Source organism: Pongo pygmaeus, chromosome 8, assembly GCF_028885625.2.
Source record: "Pongo pygmaeus isolate AG05252 chromosome 8, NHGRI_mPonPyg2-v2.0_pri, whole genome shotgun sequence".
Taxonomy (NCBI): Eukaryota; Metazoa; Chordata; class Mammalia; order Primates; family Hominidae; genus Pongo; species Pongo pygmaeus.
In genome coordinates, this window is record NC_072381.2 from 101,254,527 (window position 1) to 101,275,077 (window position 20,551).

Consider the following 20,551-nt stretch of genomic DNA (forward strand, 5'->3'; position numbering starts at 1 on the left):
CCATTTGACTATGACCTTCCCTCTGCTCCCATTTCTAGCACTCTTTTTATATATTTACATAGATTTTTTATATGTCAACCAGCTTGGATGTTTTTGTGCTTTTATGTAGCCTTTGATTCGTTGTTGCCCAAATCTTTATGCTTTTGGTATAACACACTTACCTAGTTCTAGAAGCCTACTTAACCCACTTGGTCAAGTGCTGCTTTTAACCAATGTGTCAGGGAGTTTTCTACCTCTCAAAAGAATTCATTCTAATTTTGGACTTTTTTTTTTTTTTTTTGAGACGGAGTTTTGCTCTTTTTGCCCAGGCTGGAGTGCAATGGCACAGTCTCAGCTCACTGCAACCTCCGCCTCCCAGGTTCGAGTGCTTCTCCTGCCTCAGCCTCCTGAGTAGCTGGGATTACAGCTGCATACCACCACACCTGGCTGATTTTTGTATTTTTAGTAGAGATGGGGTTTCGCCATCTTGGCCAGGCTGGTCTCAAACTCTTGACCTCAGAAGATCCACCCGCCCAGCCTCTCCCAAAGTGCTAGGATTACAGGCGTGAGGCACCACTCCCAGCGGACAGTTCTAATTGTTCTTTGTTTTCTGTTGTTGAAGTCTGTCTCCAGGTCAATTCTACTTATTTGACCTTGTTTGGCCATAAGGAACATATAAAGTACTTCATCTATGTGACAGCTCCTCAAATGTTTGAAGCCTACAGTCACTTCCACCTTTAGTTTTTGCTCTCCAATCTAAATTGCCCCCTTTGGTTGTTGTTAGATATTCCACCACCTCATTTACCCTCCTCTAGCTTCTTAGCACTGTAGTCAGTAGGTGCTGAAGAGGACAGGACCAAGGGCAGAGGCTTGTGTCACTCTGTTAGAAACCCAAAGCAACTGAGCAACACAGTTATTCAGTCAGTGCTGGATCTGCTTAACAAGACAGGATTCTCTAGCTTAGGAACTTTAATTTTCAAAAGTTCATTTACAATTTAGTTGTTTTAAACTGAAAATGATTTTTCCTTTGTGTTTTCTTTCCTGTTTAATGGCCAGTTTACCAACTTATTACCAATTGTCTAAATCCCTCAGGTGAAATCAAGAGCACGTTTCCCCTTTTATGGGCTGGCTCTTACAATACAGAACAAAGACTTACCAGCCATAAACAAGCTTTATTGCTGTTTGTCTGCCTCCCTGAAACCCAGTAAGGAAGAAGGAAAGGTTCCTAACTCAGGAAAAAATAAGGAGGCAGAGATTTAGGCACCGTACCAATGGCTTTCAGTCCTTGAGGAGCATTGGGTCTGCCACACCAGGTTAGGGATGAAACAACATTAGGTGTAATAGCAATGGCACAGACTGAAGAGCATATCATATTACACCAGACTGATCCAGAGAGTGGGCTCAGTGTGCTCCTATTTGGGTTGATGCATTCATGGCTTTTGTCAGGAGTGGCTAGGCATTGATGAATCAGGCTGCATATGCTAAGTAACTCACCAGCCCTCGTAAATAGCATTACTGAAAACCAATGACATTGAGCACATGCATATTCAAACATGTGCATAAATTAAAAATAGTGGACTCAAAAAATATATATATATATATATTTTGCTCCAGATATAGCAGAGAGATATATATTTTTTGAGACAGAGTCTCACTCTGTCACCCAGGCTAGAGTACAATGGTGTGATCTCAGCTCACTGCAACCTCCCTTCCTGGGTTCTAGTGATTCTCCTGCCTCAGCCTCCTTAGTAGCCGGGATTATAGGCACCCAACACCACATCCGGCTAATTTTTGTATTTTTAGTAGAGATGGGGTTTTGCCATTGTTGGCCAGGCTGGTCTCAAACTCTTGACCTCAGGTGATCCACCTGCCTCGGCCTCCCAAAATGTTGGGATTACACAAGTGTGAGCCACCACACTCGGCCTATTCCTTTACTTTCTTAATAACCGTGGTGGTCAGATGCGGTGGTCAGATGCGGTGGCTCACCCTTGTAATCCCAGCACTTTGGGAGGCCAAGGCGGGCAGATCACGAGGTCAGGAGATCAAGACCATCCTGGCCAACATGGTGAAACACCGTCTCTACTAAAAATACAAACATTAGCTGGGCGTGGTGGCACGCACCTGTAGTCCCAGCTACTTGGGAGGCTGAGGCAGGAGAATTGCTTGAACCTGGGAGGTGGAGGTTGCAGTGAGCCGAGATCGCGCCACTGCACACTGCATTCCAGCCTGGTGACAGAGTGAGACTCCGTCTCAAAAAAAACAAAAAAAAGATGGACTAAAACAGATGAATCATTTTCCATATGATCTAAGGCCTATGAACTTCAAAAATTTAAGAACAATCTGGTATCCAAATGGAGACAATCTCATATACAAAAACAGGTGCTCTTCTTATAGGAATTGTTTAGAGGGCCCAGGCTCCTGAAGATAATTTCCCAGAGGATCACCAGTGTATTCATTTATAAACAATGTTTTAATAAGTAATTCTTATTTAACTCTGGCCCACGGTTCTAAACACCATTTGTCATAGTGTTTCTATAGGAAATTATTTTTGGTTTTATAACTTGAAAGTCCAACTTCCATTCCACCAGCACACAATAGTGAGATAGATGACAATAGTTAATAGCAAGATGATTAAAATGCTGTAATATAAATATATTTGATGAAATTAAGGGCCATAATCAATTTAAGGAAAAAGAATAAATTATTATTTTTTGTTTTTCTATATCTCTTGATTTTCCTACAATTGAAATGTTACTTTTGTAAGGAAAAGTTACTTATAATTTCAAAAGAAACTGAATCAAATTAACATTGTGCACTTATTTTTCTTTAAAAGGCAGTCAAATATGACCTGGGAAGTTCATTTATAAACAAAATGGAAGGTTCAAAGGAAATATACCAATTAGACCTCAACATTGTGGGTTTGCAATTCAGCCATCATCATCTCTTCAATCAAGAACAAGTATTATGTGCAAGGCTTCTCCAACTTTATGAATGTTTTCAGGACAGGCAGCAACAGAATATATCTCAGCTGCTTTATGAGAAGGTGAGAATGGCTTTCATTATAAAGCTAAACATTTAATATTGAAAGAGAAAAAATTCCTTGTGCAGAGCAAATTATCAGAACATTTTCTAAATATTTAAGTAGAACAATGGTTCAATTTCAGTTTCTCTGAAAAGAAACTGTAGGAATCGACTGGCTGGGGAGAAAGCTTTAAATATATCCTATGGGATATTTATTTACCACAAATGGTTTACTAATCAATGGTATTCTTGGTCCTATAACTCAAGAAGAGTATTTGAAATGATTATTACTGAAAAGAGCCATGTGGCTGTTTTAAGTCTTATAATAAAGTATTTTAATTAAAATATTAGAAATCTTGAATCCCATAACAAACCTGAAGAGTCTTGGTCTGAAGATGATTAATCCAAACAGTCATCTCATGACATCATGAGGGGTATATGAAGTCTGAAGAGAAATAGAAGGAGTACCCACTGATTACTTTTATAAACTTGTGCCTCATTTAAACTCTCTACTAGGTTTCTGATATATGAGCATTTTGTTGACTAGTGTTCTCTTGGGAAAGGTATTTTGATAGTATGTCTCACTCAACTAATGAATACATTTGAAATCAAATCCCCTCTAAGCTATTTAATGAAACATTCAATCCTGATGGAGCCACAAAGCCATCTCAATAAACTGGACATGAACTAATTATGAACCTTCATAAATATCTGTTATGAACCTTCATAAATATCTGCTTTTTTTTTTTCTTTTTGAGATGGAGTCTTGCTCTGTCACCCAGGCTAGAGTGCAGTGGCGCGATCTTGGCTCACTGCAACCTCCGCCTCCCGAGTTCAAGCGATTCTCTTGCCTCAGCCTCCTGAGTAGCTGTGACTACAGGTGCCCACCACATGCACGGCTAATTTTTGTATTTTTAGTAGAGATGGGGTTTTGCCATGTTGGCTGGACTGTTCTCAAACTTCTGACCTCAGGTGATCTGCCTAACTCGGCCTCCCAAAGTGCTGAGATTACAGGCATGAGCCACCATGCCCGGCTAATATCTGCTTTTTAAAATATAAGTTTAAAACCCACAGGACTTAATCCTTTTTTTTTTTTTTTTTGAGATAAAGTCTCATTCAGGCCGCAATGCAGTGGCTCAATCATGGGTCACTGTAGCCTCAACCCAGGCTCAAGCTGTCCTCCCACTTCAGCCTCCTGAGTAGCTGGAACTACAGATGTGCACCATCACACCCAGCTAAAGTTTTTTTCTTTTTCATAGAGCCAGGCTTTTGCCATGTTGCCCAGACTGCTCTTGAACTCCTGGGCTCAAGCGATTTGCCTGCCTCGGCCTCCTTAGGGTGGGATTACAGGTGTGAGCCACCATGCCCAGCCAGGAGTTAATCTATTTGATTTGATGGAGCAATTGTGTGGGAGAACTTAATAGATGAACACCATGCATTAGCAATATCAGAATATTTCCTAAAATAAATATTGAATATTCTAACTGTTAGTAAAATATGGCCATTTTTTAAATGAATGAAGGAAACAACTCAGATTAAAATGCAGGTCATTTAAAAAATGATTTGATCTACAGATTTCTGCTTTACAGAATTTTTTCCAACAATATTATAGAATCTTTAAAATCTGATCTAGCAATATCAATTTTAGTTTATTAGAGTACCATCTATTAAAGTATATATAGACTCTGAGTTTATTTTTCATGTATATGCATGGCTGTCTGCATAAAATAAAAACTTTTGGGGTTATTATTTACAATATGTTTCAGTATTATTATTGTATTAGGAGCCAAATGTAATTTCTTAGTGGATTTTTGCTTTTTTTCAATTTATTCTCTTATGTGAATGTAAACATTTTCTCTAACCTCCCAGTAAATTGTAAAAAGAGAAATGTGCTTGGAAGTGTGTATAATCTTCTCTTCTGAGGTAGAGAAGAGCAGTGGGGAACAGAAGAAAAGGCCAGGTGGTGCAGAGCATGTTCATTGGCCTCCCACCAAAAGATTAATTTCTTAAACATGGATAATTTAGTCCGTGGGTGTGAAATGTATGGCTTTGCCTGTTCCCAGTGTTTTCAAACCAATTCAGAGTAGTGGAAGAGTCACTGGCATCCAAGGAATTCTTAAACTGAAATATGCTCCTTTATATGAGTATGAATTCCAGTTAAAGAACAAAGAGGGATGTTGCTGATAGTATGAGAGAGTAGAAAGGATGCTCAGCTATGCAGACTTCTGCTCTTTTTCCCTCTAGCTTTAAAAAATTGTACAAGTAATACCGGAATACATTCTCACTGGAAAAGATTAATTATAGAAGTGTCAAGATGTGAAAGCCCTACTTTGTTCTTTACCTCATGGTTTGGACATCCTTTAGTTCTTTGAGTACATCCTTAAAGTTCTCCTCTCCCTGTATTTCTATATGTATGTATGCCATGATTGTTTTTAACATAAATTGGATCTTACCATATGTATTATTTGGCAACTTGGTTTTTTTAGATACAGCGTCTTGTTATGTTGCCCAGGCTGGACTCAAACTCCTGGGCTCAAGCAATCCTCCCACCTCAGCCTCCCAAGTAGGTGAGACTACAGGTGTGCACCACCATGCCCAGCTGGTTTTCTGAAATTAATACTCTATCTTGGAACTTTATATGTATCACTATATATATAGGTCCATAATATAGGTTTATTTTGATATATTTAATCGCTCCCATTCAATGGCACTTAGGTCATTTCTTTATGATTAATAATGAAGCAGTGAATATCCTTGTACCTATATATTTGAACATATATATGAAAACTTCTATAGGATAGATCCATAGAAGTGAAGTTGCCTGGTCAAAGGTAAGGGTATATGCAGTTTAAATTTTATTAGAAAGTGATAAAATGCCTTTCCCAAATGTTTTTCCAATTTGAATTTCCACTGGCAAGGCAGGACAGAGCCCACTTCCCAGAGCCTTCACCAATATGCAATATTTTTTCTCTAGCTTTATTTTTAATTAATTCACAAGTTAAAAAAAGAATATATATATTTTTCTAGATGTAAGTCCATAAAAGAAGTCTGTCTTTTAAATATGTTTTGTATATTTTTGTCCTATTCTGTTACTTGCTTTTAAACTTTATTATATATTTTGGCAAACATTTTAAATTAAAAAAAATTCTTTTTTGAGAAAGGTCTCACTCTGTCCCCCAGAGTGCAATTATAACTCACTGCAGCCTCTAACTCCTGGGCTCAAGTGATGCTCTCACTCAGCCTCCCGAGTAGCTGGGACTACAGGTACATGCCACAACACCCAGGTCATTTAAAAAAAAATTTTAAGAAACAAGGTCTTGCTATATTGCCAGGCTGGCCTTGAAATCTTGGCCTCAAGCAATCCTCCTACCTCAGCTCCCTGAGTTGTTGGGATTACAGGCGTGAGCCACTGAGCTTGGCAAGCATTTTACATTTTTACAACGTCAAATCTGTTCATCTTTTCCCTTGTGAATTTTAGATTTTCTTGTTTGCTTCCTAAGCTTCCTAAGACCTTCTGTACCCCAAGTTAATCAATTAGCATATTTTTGGTTACAATTCATGGAAAACTTCATCTCAGTTACTTCAGACAATAAGGAAAAGGCATTACCTCATATTATCCAAGTTAGGGCAGCCCTAGGTTTGGTTAATTTGGTGTCTCAACAATATTATCAACAACCCTAGCCTTTTCTGTCCTTCTCTTCATCTTCAGTAAGTTGACTTGGGGTTAGCTCTACTTATGGAAGCTAACCAAGTGGCTACTCCAGTTGAAGGCATGCTGGTCAGACACACAATATGCAGCATAGTGTCTCACATTGAGAGCCTTCTCCAATCTCTCTCCTGCCCTGCAGCAGATTTCCCCTAATATATCATTGACTAGAATTATTTTGCATGATCATGCCTAAACCATTCATTGGCAAGAATGAAATTGCTGCAAATAGCTGCACTAATCAGTTTACCTCAAAAACACATGGAAAATGATTGAACAATTGAACAAAATTGGTGTTCTGCCAACCAAGAAAAATGATCCTTTAAGGGCAATGAGTAGTGTCTGACAGACCAAAATTATAAAGACTTCCTTTTATATATCCTTATGGTATATATTATATATGTATTTGTGTATGTGTATACATATGGATTTGTGAGTATATAAGTGTGTGTCAAAGGGCATGTGTGTATATAATTTATCTAGAGTTTATATCTGTGTCTCAGGTAAGACTGGGCTCCAACTCCACTCTTTCTCCCAAAAGATCAGCCTAATATCCAAATACCATCATTTATTTCCCTATTGATTTAAAATACTAACTTTATCCTATACCAGCTGCATATATTTATTAATATATAGGTTTGCTTGAGGACTATCTGTTCCTCATATGACATATTGGTCTAGTTCCATACTGTTTCATTACCATATTTAATTATTAAATTATATGTCATAGCACAAGTGCCTCCTCATTGTTGTTCTTTTCTGGAATGTTTTTGGATACCCCATAGGTTTTATCTTCTATATGAACCTTAGAATTAGCTTGTCACCTTCTATTTTTAAAACCCTGTTACCATCTTTATTGTGATTGTGTTGTACTGTTAACGTTAATTTTGAAAGAAATTTGATCCTCATAAAAATTGGGTTTCCTCTTCTAGGAATACAGTTTGTTTTCCTATGTTTAGGTCTTCTTGTATGTCTTCCAGTAAAAGTTTATATCAATTGACTCTAGTCTTGAAGTTCCCACAAATTACCTCCAACTGTGACAGATGTCTCCTTTATGTGTTTTAGGGCCTAGTTTCCTCCAGTTCTATTGCTCTATGGATGTTACTCTGTTTTATACCTTCTGCAGTATATTTTGTTCTCTTGATTTTATTCTTCTTGTTTTCCTACATTATGCACTTATCCATAAAGATAGTTATCAATATATGTATATAGATATGAATGTGATGGCAATGAATGTGGATAAAGACAGACATAGATTTTTTCTGTAACTGTGGGATTTTAGGTGAAAGATAAGATTGATACCTGTGCTCAATATGCCTTCTTGATCTAATAGCATTTCTTTATATCAATTGATGAACTGATTTTCTAGTAATGTTCAAGATGCTAGATGTTATTAGATACTAAATTGATGTTTATTGCCTACACAGATATTGAGGCCTTTCTCAGTTCCTCCCCAAGGTGCTTATATAAAATATATTGTGGAAGATAAGCCAATAATACACACAAAGTTATACATTGTTCTGCTGCTGCACACACCTTGACCTACAGGTGAACTGGATCAATGGTAACAGGCAGATAAAATATACCAAAGAGCTCTTTTTTTTTGTTATAGCTGAAAGCACTGACAGATGCTACCAAATTGTCAAATGAAAATTCAGAAATAAACCAGCTGACCAGAAAATCTTTACAAGATTATTATTGGCAAATAAGGTAGGTTTTGAGCCATTCATGTTCATCAAGCATTTGTTAAGTAACTTCTTTAGACAAAGTACTGCACTTGCTATGGAAGATAAAGAAAAGTACACAATCCTTACTTTTTAGGCGATTACAGAAATGGTTTCAATCTTTTTTAAGACCCATGTTTGTGTAAAAACATTTCACAGGGGTGCCATGTGAAAATAGTTCTGGTTTTAACATCCATTGATTTGTTTTAAAAAGTTGAAGAACTATGAGTTCATGAGTACTTTGAAATTGACTTGGATTATATTGATCTGAAGTGTTAGTATATATTTGAGAATTAGTGCACATTTACACATGTGCAAGATATATTATTATTTCAGTCTAAAGACAATATTTCACAAGTAGTGAATTTAAGGACCCCTGTAAAAAGCATGGTCTACAAGTTGGGAGCCATTGGCTTATAGACTGGAAAGCGAAGTTATGAAAATATGAAATAACTGGGAAAGTAATTCCAAGACAAAACATATTCATGTGTCACAGAATCTCTAAAAGCAGGAAAAATCACTGGAAGGTATTCATAATCAGAAGACAGCCTTCATTCAGACTTCTGACATGAATTTATACAACTTATTTAGCCTAAAATCTATCTCAGATTTAGAATTTAACTTAAAATAGTCCCAGATTGGCATTGGCACCAAACAACTGGCAAAGCAAATACATATTTTTTCTGAAAGAGCACAATTTTAATCCTAGCTCAGAGATTATTCAAAGATATAACATTTTAAGAAACATGAGCTTACAGTTTACAACCTCTTCTATCACACACACACAAAGACAGCATGAATAAGAGCCAGTAGAAATAATAGAAGGCTCATACAAGCAAAAGCTTAAGAAAATAGAATTATCAAATATAGAAAATAATATAACTTTTTAAAATATGATTTAAAAATAAAAGACAAGCTTGAAAATATGATCTACAAACAAGATATAGTAAATAACTGAGTACTTCTTGAGCTATTTTTATATAAGAAGAACCAAAGAGAATTTATAGAATTGAAAAATATAAAATGAAAATTAAAAAATTTAATGGAAGGAGTTTCTAAGAAGATGGAAGAAGAAGAAGCACTAGGAATTAATCTCCCCACCTAGACAACAGTTGTAGTAGCAGAGAACCTGTCTGATGTAACTGCAGTTGTCCCTCAGTATCTGCAAGGGATTGGTTCCAGAATCTCCTACACACACCAAAATTCATGGATGTTCAAGTCCCTTGTATAAAATGACATAGTATTTGCATATAACCTATGCACATCCTCTCATACACTTTAAATCGTTTCTAGATTACTTATAATACCCACTACAATGCAAATGCTATGTACATAGTTGTTCTACTGTGTTTGTTTATTCACATTATTTTTTACTCTTGTATTGTTATTTTTATTGGCTTTTTAAAAAATGTTTTAAATCTGAGTTTGGTTAATCTGTAGATGCAGAACTCATGGATATGAAAAGCCTGTATTTTGGAACTCTGGAGTCTATTGAAGGCTTGCAGCATCCAGAGGAAGGCTTGGGTGGTAAATTGGGGTTAATTTTGGTCAATGTCAGCTCTTAGCACAGTAGCAGCTATCCCCCCACCCCTGCCCCTCAGCCCCATGGCAGGCAGCTGTGTACATGTTCCTGCAGTAACCCACACATATTTTTCAGGAGCCCAAGGTAAGCAAAAAGGACCTTATCCTACAAATATTGGGGACCTGTGCTCTGATCACTGCTTACTTCTAATCACAGAGGTGCAATGAGAGGGGGACCATTATTGTTGTACTTTTCCCCGTTGTTGCAAGCCCCTCTATCTCTGGCTAAGGTGACTTCCAGAGGATTTAAAAGGCTGGTGCCCCTTCTCCTCCTCTTCATTATTTCTTTTTCCTCTTTTGGGAGCCGGATATTAAAGACTATCACATTTAAAAGCAACTGCATATACAGGAAAAATTAGGAATTGACCACACATACCCAGGGAAAGGCATCAACTCAGAAAAGACTGGAGAGGAACTTATGTTTATACCTCAGCCTGATCCTGGGCACAGAGACAGCTGACAATGATTTTTTTTTTTTTTTTGAGACAGTCTTGCTCTGTCACCCAGGCTAGAGTGCAGTGGCATGATGTCGGCTCACTGCAACCTCCACTTCCTGGGTTCAAGCAATTCTCCTGCCTCAGCCTCCCGAGTAGCTGGGACTACAGGTGCGTGCCACCACGCCTGGCTAATTTTTGTATTTTTAGTAGAGACAGGGGTTCACCATGTTGGCCAGGCTGGTCTCAAACTCCTGACCTCAGGTGACCCACCTGCCTTGGCCTCCCAAAGTCCTGGGATTACAGGTGTGAGCCACCACACCTGGCCATGATTAAAAAAAATAATAATAACAATAACAAAAAACAGCAAGCCCTGGGAAAGGAGGACAATGTGATTTCTAGAGTTACCACATTATTAGATTCAAATATCCAGTTTTCAACAACAAAAAAACATAAAGGTGTACAAAGAAACAGGAAAGTATGGCCAACTCAAAGGAAAAGAAGAAATCAACAGAAATTATGCCAAAAAAAAAAAACCTACTAGATAAAGACCTACTCGATGGCAGATCTACCAGATAAAGACTTGAAAACAACTGTCATAAAGATGCTCAAAGAACTAAAGAAAGATGTCAAGAAAGTCAAGAAAACCATACGTTAAACCATGCATAAACAAAATAGGCCGGGCGCATTGGCTCCAAGCCTGTAATCCCAGCACTTTGAGAGGCTGAGGTGAGCAGATTTCTTGAGGCCAGGAGTTCAAGACCAGCCTAGTTAACATGGTGAAACCCCATCTGTACTAAAAATACAAAAATTAGCCAAGTATCATGGTGTGCACCCATAGTCCCAGCTACTCTGGAGGCTGAGGTGGGAGAATTGCTAGAACCTGGGAGGCAGAGCTCACAGTGAGCTGAGATTGTGCCACTACATTCCAGCCTGGGTGACAGAGTGAGACTCTGTCTCAGTAAATAAATAAATAAATAAATAAATTAATTAATTAAATAAACCACTTATAAACAAAATGGAAGTAACAATAAAGAGATAGAAAATTAAAAAAGAGAATGAAGCTGAAAAGTGTAACTGAAATGAAAAAGTCACTAGAGAGATTCAAAGGCAGATTACAGCAGGCAGAAGAAAGAATTAGTGATCTTGTAGATAGGACAATGTAAATCAGTGAATTTGAGCAACAGAAAGAAAAAAAGATTGAAGAAACACTAACAGAGCCTAAGAGACCTGTGGAACACCATTAAGTGGAACAACATATTCAGTGGAGGAGATTCAAAAGGAGAAGATAGAGAGAAAGAAAAGAAATTAGGATAAAGGGTAAGAGGAATGAAATAACAAAGAGATAAACAAATTAATAATAAAACTATAATAGAGAAAATCAATACACTCAAAAGTTGGATAAAAATTGATAAACTCTGGGAAAGCTGATCAAGTGGAAAAAGTGAAACAGCACAAATATACAATGTCGGGAAAGGAAAAGGAACATTACTATAGATGCTGTATATTTTAAATAACTATGCTAAAGAATGTAAACATTTATATGGAAAAGACAAATCTACACAAAATACAACTAATCAAACATATTCAAGAAGTGAAAGACAAGAAAAAAAAACCTTAAGTAATTCAATAATTGTTAAAGAAATCAAACCATTAATTTGAAACCTTTCTGCAAAGAAAACTCCAGGCTCAGATGACTAGAGTACTTTCTAGAACGTTTAAAGCAGTGGGTCTCAAAGTGTGGTCCCCAGACCAGCATCATCACCTTCACCTGGGAGTTTGTTAGAAATGCACATTATCAGGTCTACCACAGACCACTGAATTGGGAACTCTACAGGTAGGGCCTGGCAATCTGTGTTTACCAAGCCCTCCAGGTGATTCTGATGCACAAAAAAGTTTCACAACCTCTTATTTAAAGATAACTACTATTCTTCACAAACTCTTTCAAATAAAAGAAAAAGAGGCTACATTTTCAGCTCGTTTAATGAGGTTACAGTATCCTTGAAATTGAAACCCGGCAACCGTATCAAAATATTGCAACTGACTTTCACTCATGAACATAGATACTAATGTACTAAACAGAATTTTATCAAATAATACATTATAACCAAATTTGGATTATTCCAATTTGGAATTAACCAAATTTGGATTAATTCCAAATTGGAATAATCCAAGGAATGCAAGGATGGTTTAACATTAGAAATTAATTAGTGTAACTTAACATACTAATACAATGTGTTGATTAGTGTAATTTAACATACTAATATAATGTGTTTGCAAAGTTATGAAACACAGAAGAAACTTTTTTAAAACAGTATGTTACTTCAATATTCTAAAAGTATGATTATTAGCCTATCAGGCAAAGTACCTCTAAATTTGAAGCAATATTCTAATTGTTACCTGAAAAAAGTGTAATAAATACATTATACAATTTCCAGAAAATCTGGAAATATATGGAGAATAGTGTATTTATTTTATTATTTTCTGATTAATAATTTGATCCATTGCTTTCAGTTTAGAGGTACTTCATTCAAATAGGTGTCAGGAGGTTGAAGAAAAATTGAGCATATGAAGACCCAGAACACTTAAGCAGTTTCCTTAAGTAAGTTGGAGAACCACAGTTAACACTGGGTTTGTCTGACTCCAAGTATCTTGCTATCCTTTCTACTGCATCACACTTATGGCATTTACTCAAAATGACCACACTCCTTTAAGAATTCTTGTTTCACACTTCAGCTATGTGAGTGGATTGGGAGGTAATGGAGGCTTACAAAAAATGTTGGTAACATTTACAATATACACCTGTTATCCTGAAGTACCCTGAACCTTGAAATCACACGGGGAAACAGACATTGAATGACTTATTACAAGTGTGATGAATATTTAAAAGGAAAAGCATGAAGAGATATAAGAAAATTTAACTTTGTTGTGGGGGTTTTCAAGCAAGGCTGTACTGAGGAAGTGATAGATATACACTGAGTTTTGAAATACATATTTTCTTTTTTTTGAGACAAGGTCTCCCTCTGTTGCCTGGCCTGGAGCTCAGTGGCACAATCATAGCTCACTGCAGTCCCAACCTTCTAGTCTCAAGTGGTCCTCCCACCTCAGTCCCCTGAGTAGCTGGGACTACAAGTGTGCACCATCATGCCTGGCTAGTTTTTGTTACTTTTGTAGAGACAGGGTTTCACCATGTTGCCCAGGCTGGTCTTCAACTTCTGGGGTCAAGTGATCCACCCCACCTTGGCCTCTAAAATGCTGAGATTATAGGCATGCACCACCATGCTCGGCCCTGAAATGCATATTTTCTGCCTTCATGCACTCTAACTAAGTAAGAATCCCTCCCCAGCACTTTCTTAGAGTGACTCAAACTCTATGGTGCTAGGCTACCACCATCCTTTCCTATCAAGACCTCTTGAGATTCTGGCATCCTTAATCTAAGCCAATCCCTCACCAGTGGCTTTGGAACAATCCAAATAGAACTTAGGTGGCAAAAGTTGTGGGAGCATCACACTGCACCAAAGTATTGGAAGGGACATGCAGCAGCTGGTTTGCATCTTCTTTTTTGTAAATAGTGAAGTGCCAACCAGAAATTGACTAAATCTGAATAGATAGCAAGCACAATTATCAAAACATAGGGGCTTTCCACTCCCTTTCTTTTATTGCTCCTTTCTTCCACCATTGCTCTTCTCTCTTTGGTACTTCAGAATCTTGTAGAGTTCTGGCAGGGCTCAGTGGCTCATGCTTTTAACCCCAGTGCTTTAGGAGACTGAGGCAGGCAGATCACTTGAGGTCAGAAGTTTGAGACCAGTGTGCCGAACATGGTAAAACCCCATCTCTACTAAAATACAACAATTAGCCAGGCATGGTGGCACATGCCTATGGTCCCAGCTACTTGGGAGACTGAGGCAGGAGAATCACTTGAACCCGGGAGATGGAGGTTGCAGTGAGCTGAGATCGTGCCGTAGCACTCCAGCCTGGGCAACAGACCGAGACTCTCTCAAAAAAGAAAAAAAAAATCTCGTAGAATTCTAGCTAGGCTATTTCCTTTCTCAGAAGCATTTGCATTTTAGCAGGGCACTTTTAAATAGTGAAGAGCCATTAAGTCATAAAGGAACAAATTTTTAATGGAATTGCAGTGGGTAACATAAAATATAGTAAGATGGGGTTCAGATGTGTATAAAATGAAAAGAACAAGGTGGGGAGGGAGTTCAGAAGAGTTATTGCAATACATTCTTCCATGCCACTTTTGAAGGCTTTTAGTTCTAATCCACTGACAAATTTTTGCTCTGCCATTTTTGTTGTAGTAATACAAAACAGATGTATGACTTAGAAAGGGGAAAGGACCTCTCCCTACTACGCAGTATATTACGAACTTGGAAACAGATTAAATCTCTTCGACATGGGCAAGGGTTTACAAGCACCCCAATAAAGTTACAGGTTCAGAGGTAAGTGGCTGCTCTATTTGCTCTTATTGGTCTCCTGAGGAACTGCTCATGAATAACTGGAAATTCACAGTGACTAGGAAGACATCCAGAAGCTAGGCAACTATTCCACGTAGTCAACAAAGAATTTGTATCTTAAATATATAAACATATATATATATGTATATATATGTTGAATATATAAAGTGGAATTCTTACAACTTAAGAAAACCCAATTAAACATGGGGAAATGATTTGAACAGACACTTCACTCAAGAATGTATATGGATGGGAAATGAACACATGAAAAGATGCTCAATATTGTCATGTCATTCTCTATTGATTTGTCAGTAGAGAAATGCAAATTAAAACCACAATGAAACAGTGCTACACACCTATTAGAATGGCTAAAATCCAAAACTAAAGGAAAGAAAAGACAAGACATTAACAAATGTTGGAAAGGATGCTGAGCAATAGAAACTTATTCATTGCTGATGGGAATGCAAAATGGTACAGCCACTTTGGAAATAGTTTGGCGCATTCTTATAAAGTTAAATGTGGAGCCAGCAATCATACTTTAGGTGAAACACATTTTAGATAATTTGATAAAATCATAAAACCATGTCTGATGGAGGAAATAATTCAAACCCAAACACTTAAGCTGTTTGTGAACTCACAGGGAAATAACTTAATTTTCTCCCCACAACCCATTGTCCTGGGTCATTTGGTTTTCAAAAGTATGAAAGGTTAGTATAATTTCAGGCAAATAAGAAAAATGTTTATTTTGTTGATTTTTTTTTTCCTGCTGCAGTAGTTTTTTGTTTTTTGTTTTTTGTTTTTAACAAAAGTGCTCTGGAAGGTTTCTAAACCTAAACCCAGCATTGAACTTTATCTTAGACTCCTAAACTAATGTAAATGTAATGACTTGCTTCTAATCCTTTAAACCAACCTGACACACCCATGCATCATGAATCCCTGAGCAACAAAGAGGAGACACAGATGTCGTAGGGTTACCCAGAACAATGGCTCTGGACCCATATTACCTGCTCACCACTAACTCGTTGCCACTATTCTGAACTCCAGTCCCACCTGAGGCCCTTTGCGTTTGTTCTTCCTGACATTCAACTTTTCCAGCTGACTTTGGCTTGAATTCGTCTCTCCAGACTGCCTCTCAGCTAAATAACCACACTGCCTCTCAGCTAAATACCACACTGTCAGTCACCAGGCTGGCCCCAGCTGGGGTAGCCCCAGCGACCCTAAATTGGGCATTTAGTTTAAGCAGTTAAAAGTATCATTCTGATCAATTGGAGAAGCTATCTGTTTGAAGATGTTCCTCGGAACTGTTTCCTGGCCAACTTTACCACTGTTGACCTCACAATACACCTGGTCCCTGTGAGCCCTAACTGAATAAACTTGTAGCTAGGCTGCCTGGAAAGATAGTACTCATGATAAGAAGGCCTGGTACCTAGACACTGAGCTCAGGTTATCATTTCGTCATGTATTTGGTTTGGGGCATGTTGAAGTTGATATGCCTTTGAGATATCTCTAAATAAGGCAATTAAATGGGCAGCTAGGTGCATGGTTTGTGGCACAGTAAATAAGCATAGTTGAAGCCATGGGTGTGCATGAAACTGCCTAGGGAGAAGGCAGAGAATAAGATGAGGAGAGACCCCAAGCACCAAGTCTTGAGAAATTGCTTTGAATGGCTTGGTAGAGGAGGAGAAACTAGAGGAGGGACAGAGAAGTACCCGTTAGAGTATTTTTTTTCTTTTTATTATTATTATTATTATTATTATTATTATTATTATACTTTAGGCTCTATGGTACATGTGCGCAACGTGCAGGTAAGTTACATATGTATACATGTGCCATGCTGGTGCGCTGCACCCACCAACTCGTCATCTAGCATTAGGTATATCTCCCAATGCTATCCCTCCCCCCTCCCCCCACCCCACAACAGTCCCCAAAGTGTGATGTTCCCCTTCCTGTGTACATGTGTTCTCATTGTTCAGTTCCCACCTATGAGTGAGAATATGCGGTGTTTGGTTTTTTGTTCTTGTGATAGTTTACTGAGAATGATGATTTCCAGTTTCATCCATGTCCCTACAAAGGACATGAACTCATCATTTTTTATGGCTGCATAGTATTCCATGGTGTATATGTGCCACATTTTCTTAATCCAGTCTATCATTGTTGGACATTTGGGTTGGTTCCAAGTCTTTGCTATTGTGAATAATGCTGCAATAAACATACGTGTGCATGTGTCTTTATAGCAGCATGATTTATAGTCCTCTGGGTATATACCCAGTAATGGGATGGCTGGGTCAAATGGAATTTCTAGTTCTAGACCCCTGAGGAATCGCCACACTGACTTCCACAAGGGTTGAACTAGTTTACAGTCCCACCAACAGTGTAAAAGTGTTCCTATTTCTCCAATCCTCTCCAGCACCTGTTGTTTCCTGACTTTTTAATGATTGCCATTCTAACTGGTGTGAGATGGTATCTCATTGTGGTTTTGATTTGCATTTCTCTGATGGCCAGTGATGGTGAGCATTTTTTCATGTGTTTTTTGGCTGCATAAATGTCTTCTTTTGAGAAGTGTCTGTTCATGTCCTTCGCTCACTTTTTGATGGGGTTGTTTGTTTTTTTCTTGTAAATTTGTTGGAGTTCATTGTAGATTCTGGATATTAGCCCTTTGTCAGATGAGTAGGTTGTGAAAATTTTCTCCCATTTTGTAGGTTGCCTGTTCACTCTCATGGTAGTTTCCTTTGCTGTGCAGAAGCTCTTTAGTTTAATTAGATCCCATTTGTCAATTTTGGCTTTTTTGTTGCCATTGCTTTTGGTGTTTTAGACATGAAGTCCTTGCCCATGCCTATGTCCTGAATGGTATTGCCTAGGTTTTCTTCTAGGGTTTTTATGGTTTTAGGTCTAACATTTAAGTCTTTAATCCATCTTGAATTGATTTTTGTATAAGGTGTAAGGAAGGGATCCAGATTCAGCTTTCTACATATGGCTAGCCAGTTTTCCCAGCACCATTTATTAAATAGGGAATCCTTTCCCCATTTCTTGTTTTTGTCACGTTTGTCAAAGATCAGATAGTTGTAGATATGTGGCATTATTTCTGATGGCTCTGTTCTGTTCCATTGATCTATATCTCTGTTTTGGTACCAGTACCATGCTGTTTTGGTTACTGTAGCCTTGTAGTATAGTTTGAAGTCAGGTAGCGTGATTTCTCCAGCTTTGTTCTTTTGGCTTAGGATTGACTTGGCAATGCGGGCTCTTTTTTGGTTCCATATGAACTTTAAAGTAGTTTTTTCCAATTCTGTGAAGAAAGTCATTGGTAACTTGATGGGGATGGCATTGAATCTGTAAATTACCTTGGGAAGGATGGCCATTTTCATGATATTGATTCTTCCTACCCATGAGCATGGAATGTTCTTCCATTTGTTTGTATCCTCTTTTATTTCGTTGAGCAGTGGTTTGTAGTTCTCCTTGAAGAGGTCCTTCACATCCCTTGTAAGTTGGATTCCTAGGTATTTTATTCTCTTTGAAGCAATTGTGAATGGGAGTTCACTCATGATTTGGCTCTCTGTTTGTCTGTTATTGATGTATAAGAATGCTTGTGATTTTTGTACATTGATTTTGTATCCTGAGACTTTGCTGAAGTTGCTTATCAGCTTAAGGAGATTTTGGGCTGAGACAATGGGGTTTTCTAGATATACTATCATGTCATCTGCAAACAGGGACAATTTGACTTCTTCTTTTCCTAATTGAATACCCTTGATTTCCTTCTCTTGCCTAATTGCCCTGGCCAGAACTTCCAACACTATGTCGAATAGAAGTGGTGAGAGAGGGCATCCCTGTCTTGTGCCAGTTTTCAAAGGGAATGCTTCCAGTTTTTGCCCATTCAGTATGATATTGGCTGTGGGTTTGTCATAAATAGCTCTTATTATTTTGAGATACGTCCCATCAATACCTAATTTATTGAGAGTTTTTAGCATGAAGGTTGTTGAATTTTGTCAAAGGCCTTTTGTGCATCTATTGAGATAATCGTGTGGTTTTTGTCTTTGGTTCTGTTTATATGCTGGATTACATTTATTGATTTGCGTATATTGAACCAGCCTTGCATCCCAGGGATGAAGCCCACTTGATCATGGTGGATAAGCTTTTTGATGTGCTGCTGGATTCTGTTTGCCAGTATTTTATTGAGGATTTTTGCATCAATGTTCATCGAGGATATTGGTCTAAAATTCTCTTTTTTTGCTGTGTCTCTGCCAGGCTTTGGTATCAGGATGATGCTGGCCTCATCAAATGAGTTAGGGAGGATTCCCTCTTTTTCTATTGATTGGAATAGTTTCAGAAGGAATGGTACCAGCTCCTCCTTGTACCTCTGGTAGAATTTGGCTGTGAACCCATCTGGTCCTGGACTTTTTTTGGTTGGTAAGCTATTGATTATTGCCACAATTTCAGCTCCTGTTATTGGTCTATTCAGAGATTCAACTTCTTCCTGGTTTAGTCTTGGGAGGGTGTATGTGTTGAGGAATTTATCCATTTCTTCTAGATTTTCTAGTTTATTTGCGTAGAGGTGTTTGTAATATTCTCTGATGGTAGTTTGTATTTCTGTGGGATCGGTGGTGATATCCCCTTTATCATTTTTTATTGCATCTATTTGATTCTTCTCTCTTTTTTTCTTTATTAATCTTGCTAGCGGTCTATCAATTTTGTTGATCCTTTCAAAAAACCAGCTCCTGGATTCATTGATTTTTTGAAGGGTTTTTTGTGTCTCTATTTCCTTCAGTTCTGCTCTGATTTTAGTTATTTCTTGCCTTCTGCTAGCTTTTGAATGTGTTTGCTCTTGCTTTTCTAGTTCTTTTAATTGTGATGTTAGGGTGTCAATTTTGGATCTTTCCTGCTTTCTCTTGTGGGCATTTAGTGCTATACATTTCCCTCTACACACTGCTTTGAATGCATCCCAGAGATTCTGGTATGTTGTGTCTTGGTTCTTGTTGGTTTCAAAGAACATCTTTATTTCTGCCTTCATTTCGTTATGTACCCAGTAGTCATTCAGGAGCAGGTTGTTCAGTTTCCACGTAGTTGAGTGGTTTTGAGTGAGATTCTTAATCCTGAGTTCTAGCTTGATTGCACTGTGATCTGAGAGATAGTTTGTTATAATTTCTGTTCTTTTACATTTATTGAGGAGAGCTTTACTTCCAAGTATATGGTCAATTTTGGAATAGGTGTGGTGTGGTGCTGAAAAAAATGTATATTCTGTTGATTTGGGGTGGAGAGTTCTGTAGATGTCTATTAGGTCTGCTTGGTGCAGAGCTGAGTTCAATTCCTGGGTATCCTTGTTGACTTTCTGTTTCGTTGATCTGTCTAATGTTGACAGTGGGGTGTTAAAGTCTCCCATTATTAATGTGTGGGAGTCTAAGTCTCTTTGTAGGTCACTCAGGACTTGCTTTATGAATCTGGGTGCTCCTGTATTGGGTGCATATATATTTAGGATAGTTAGCTCTTCTTGTTGAATTAATCCCTTTACCATTATGTAATGGCCTTGTCTCTTTTGATCTTTGTTGGTTTAAAGTCTGTTTTATCAGAGACTAGGATTGCAACCCCTGCCTTTTTTTGTTTTCCATTTGCTTGTAGATCTTCCTCCATCCTTTTATTTTGAGCCTATGTGTGTCT

At 37.9% G+C, this 20,551-nt stretch overlaps 1 protein-coding gene across 1 annotated transcript in view; it reads left to right on the forward strand.

Annotated features, from left to right (window-relative positions):
* CC2D2B (coiled-coil and C2 domain containing 2B) overlaps nucleotides 1–20,551 on the forward strand; it is a 136,966-nt gene that overhangs the window by 43,441 nt on the left and 72,974 nt on the right. Inside the window, exons 11-13 of the mRNA XM_063669470.1 lie at nucleotides 2,813–3,022; nucleotides 8,319–8,416; nucleotides 14,750–14,890. Coding sequence (XP_063525540.1) covers nucleotides 2,813–3,022; nucleotides 8,319–8,416; nucleotides 14,750–14,890 — 449 coding nt within the window. The remainder of the gene's footprint in view (nucleotides 1–2,812; nucleotides 3,023–8,318; nucleotides 8,417–14,749; nucleotides 14,891–20,551) is intronic.